The 3484-nt window shown below is 50.7% G+C and overlaps 2 protein-coding genes across 2 annotated transcripts in view; one reads left to right on the top strand and one right to left on the bottom strand.

Moving 5' to 3' along the window:
- nfkbiaa (nuclear factor of kappa light polypeptide gene enhancer in B-cells inhibitor, alpha a) overlaps nucleotides 1-1835 on the top strand; it is a 2274-nt gene extending 439 nt beyond the window's left edge. Inside the window, exons 2-6 of the mRNA XM_037685303.1 lie at nucleotides 449-554; nucleotides 640-847; nucleotides 942-1030; nucleotides 1132-1386; nucleotides 1468-1835. Of these exons, the coding sequence (XP_037541231.1) occupies nucleotides 449-554; nucleotides 640-847; nucleotides 942-1030; nucleotides 1132-1386; nucleotides 1468-1497 (688 nt within the window). The 3' untranslated portion in view covers nucleotides 1498-1835. The remainder of the gene's footprint in view (nucleotides 1-448; nucleotides 555-639; nucleotides 848-941; nucleotides 1031-1131; nucleotides 1387-1467) is intronic.
- An 868-nt stretch (nucleotides 1836-2703) lies between these two features.
- LOC119418054 (proteasome subunit alpha type-6) overlaps nucleotides 2704-3484 on the bottom strand; it is a 5127-nt gene continuing 4346 nt past the window's right edge. The window contains exon 7 of the mRNA XM_037685302.1: nucleotides 2704-2903. Within this exon, the coding sequence (XP_037541230.1) occupies nucleotides 2846-2903 (58 nt within the window). The 3' untranslated portion in view covers nucleotides 2704-2845. The remainder of the gene's footprint in view (nucleotides 2904-3484) is intronic.

The following is a 3484-nucleotide window of genomic DNA, read 5'->3' as shown; positions in this document are numbered from 1 at the left end:
CCCCCCCGTTTTTTATTTTATTTTTTTACCCTGCGCATGCGAGTCCTCTCCCCTTACGCCATGTTGTTGCGCATGCGCAGCAGAGCAGTGCCGTGATTTTAACGAGCTAAAACGAGCTAAAAGCTGCAGAACGGCGCGTGGAAATGTTTTAAAGCTGCACAAAAACAGCTTTTTCTTGGAGGCGTGCGCGCTACAGTGTTCGTGCGCAGTCTGGGCGGCGCTGAAGTGCGCGTTCAGGAAAGTCCCTGGCCTGCTGCCAGGAACTGATAAAGCTTCAGATGTGTCGAGCCACAACTGGTGGAAATAACCCGACAAAACTCCGCTGTTGCGAAACGCTGCGCTGCTCTTGTTCTCTGATCTGACTGAGCCCACTTCCTCTTCGGTGTAGTTTTTTCTTTTTTCTTCTTTAAGCTGTTTTGCCTAACCTATTCTCCCCCCCCTCTCACAGGCTGCTCCACTTGGCCATCATCCATGAATCCACTGAACATGCTCAACAGATGATCACGCTGTCTCACAGCCACTCCTTCCTCAACATCCAGAACCACCAAAGACAGGTGATTATCAACACCACACCTGAAGTTGTCATCAGGTCTCCTGTAAAGGTGCAGCAGAGGGTAATAAATGTCCTTCCTCCTCCAGACGGCTCTCCACCTGGCAGTGATCACCAACCAGCCCCAGCTGCTGGACCGACTCCTGAAGGCCGGTGCCGACCCGCTTCTTGTCGACAACAGCGGCAACACGCCCCTTCACATCGCCTGCAAACGGGGCTCCCTCGCCTGCTTTGGGGTCATCACCCAGAACTGCCAGCGCCGCCTCACCTCCATCCTGTCTGCCTACAACTACAGCGGTAAGTGTGGAGCCTGAGGACGAGCGCCGTGCATCTTTCATTTGAGCGTTCTCTGAAATCGGGTTTTTAACGCGACGTTGTTTTTTCTCTCCAGGACACAACTGTCTCCACTTGGCGTCCATCAACGGTTACATTTCTCTGGTGGAAAGTCTCGTTCGGCTGGGTGCAGACATCAACGCGCAGGTGGGTGTCCTGCACACGAAGGTCAAACCTTCTCATTCAAGGGGAACAAATGAACCCCTCCAGCCTCGAACAAGGACCTAAAAGTTTGTTTTTGTTTGTAGGAACCTTGCAGCGGGCGGACGGCTCTTCACCTGGCCGTCGATCACCAGAACCCCACGCTGGTCTGCTGCCTCCTCAAACTCGGCGCCGACGTCAACTGCCTGAACTACGGCGGCTTCACGCCGTACCACCTCACGTTCGGTCGCCACGACGACGAGATCCGCTCGCAGCTGTACGACAGGACGGCGCAGGAGCTGAGGGACATGCCCGACAGCGAGTCGGACGACAGCGACATGGAGGGCCTGTCGGAGGACGAGGTCAGTATCCGCTTCAGAACCGCAGGTTCCACTAAACGGACCTTCAGAGGACGCGTCTCTAACGTTTCGTCTTGTCTCCAGGTTTATGACGACATCAAGTTTGGAAAGTAAAGCAGCGGCGTCTCTCGCTGGTATCGAGCTGCTACTGGGTTCGCCGAGGCACGGCATTCACCCAAACGGGGACGGAGCAGGCCCCCCCCCATTCATCATGCAGAACCACAGGTGTCGGCCGGGGATTTCAGACTGGAATGAACTGTCTGTTCTGGCCACGTGCGCTCCAGACTGTTGCAGTCAAAGATGGCAGGACCTCCATACGGCTGCTGTCTGTGTATACATGTACATAATGTATTTAGCAGACGTGTATTATACTGTAAATACAGAGATATTATTTTTGTACTTGGTGTGAATTTAAACACTATTACCATACGTTTGAAAATAAAACCAGATTTATGAACATGAACTGCTTCAGCTGCTGTTTCTCAACTGAATTTCCCTTCGTATAAACCGAACTGTTCACGGCCTGAGCTGCGAGCGTCTCGGCTTCACGAGGCTCCAGTCATCTCTTGTGAAAACACTCGGCCCCTCTTGGAACAGAACGGGATTTCCTTTGCTGGGCGAGGTCAGCAGGTCTGAGTCACGGCGCTGAAAGTCCCTGAGTGGCAGGAGGAACACTGTGTGCTCCGAGCGCTGGATGGAGGAAATGTTCGTTGTACTGTGAGTGGGGGGGGGGGAGAATCCAACTGCTGAATCACCAGGAAACATCACTGGGAAGTACAAGACTTGAAACCAGGAATCTTTCCAGAGTTAACCGTAAGAAGCACGGTCTCCCTGGAGGAAGCAGACCTGCTTCAGGTTTCATTTAGGATGAGAGCACGTCCGGTGAATTTCTTTGATTTCACAAGAACACAAAAAGTCCATAAGTCTGAAAGTTTTAGATGACTGATGACACGGCTGCATCACTTCTGATCATTCTATGACAAAGAAGCTGAACTCATGTTGGCTGACGCCCCCTCCCCCATCACAACCCAGAGCCGTGTCAGCTTTGTTCAAACCACTCGGAGCTGTGAGGATGAACTTTCCCTCGCAAACAGAAACTTTGTGTGGTTTGTTTCCGGTTTTCTATTTCTGACATCCTTGGTGTAGAAAAACGAGGTCAAATCGGCGTGTAGTCAGATTTCCTCCTCGCTGAAAGCCATGTCATGTGATCAGACGACAGGAAGCTGGAGGGGGAGGTCTGCACACGCTCGGGTCCTATAACCAGCTGCTGCAACAGACATCGGCTTACAACGTTTGAGTTAAAAACTGCAAACAAAAGGCTGATTTTACTCCAAAAACTTTATTGTTGAATGAAACTGGGGGAGGGTAAATGTACAGCAAACAAAGAACGCCAGCCTCAGTCTGGAAACTCCATATCCCATCATGCTCTTGAGTCAACCTTAGAACAGGTGGCAGGGCTCGCTCAGTCCCGCTCTGCCAGGGCCATGAGGTGGGTGTCCACTTCAGCCTCTGTCAGGATCCTGCAATCCAAACAGAGAAATGACATCATTCTGATGGTCCTAATCTGATTTAATCCCAACAAATCGCTTTTTGAACCTGGACGTTCAAGACGTTTGTGACCAAACATTAAGAACCAGCACAGATAAAGTTCTGACCGTGACTGCAATCAAACATGTGGCTCCTTACTTTGCTTGAATAAATGATTAAACTCTTCAACAGGTGAAAAATCATTCATCGCCTGCACCCATGACATGTCATTTGCCTGTTATGTCTGTATGTTAGCAAAATATCTCGTGAACCACTGAATGGATCATGTAGCGACTCTCGGGCGATGTGCATGATTTCAGAGAATGATTCTCATTTAATCAGTTTGCAGATGTTTGTCCTCCGCTCAGCATTTATTTGAGCTAATCTGAAAGAGCAATGCTAACAGCAACAGTGTTTCCCCTCCCTACCTTTATCCAAGGAGGGCGCCCCACCCTGCCTACTGAACTGCCCCCCCAGTCAACAACTGACAGAACTGCCGCAGCACTAAGCTAGCGGCACGCAATATAGACGCATTAGCTAAAAAGCTACAGAGGTAGTGCCGTTTCCCTCACGT

The sequence above is a fragment of the Nematolebias whitei genome, chromosome 12, assembly GCF_014905685.2.
Source record: "Nematolebias whitei isolate Nwh7 chromosome 12, NemWhi1, whole genome shotgun sequence".
NCBI lineage: Eukaryota > Metazoa > Chordata > Actinopteri > Cyprinodontiformes > Rivulidae > Nematolebias > Nematolebias whitei.
The sequence above is the reverse complement of the archived record's forward strand: the minus strand, read 5'-3'. Positions and strand labels throughout refer to the sequence as shown.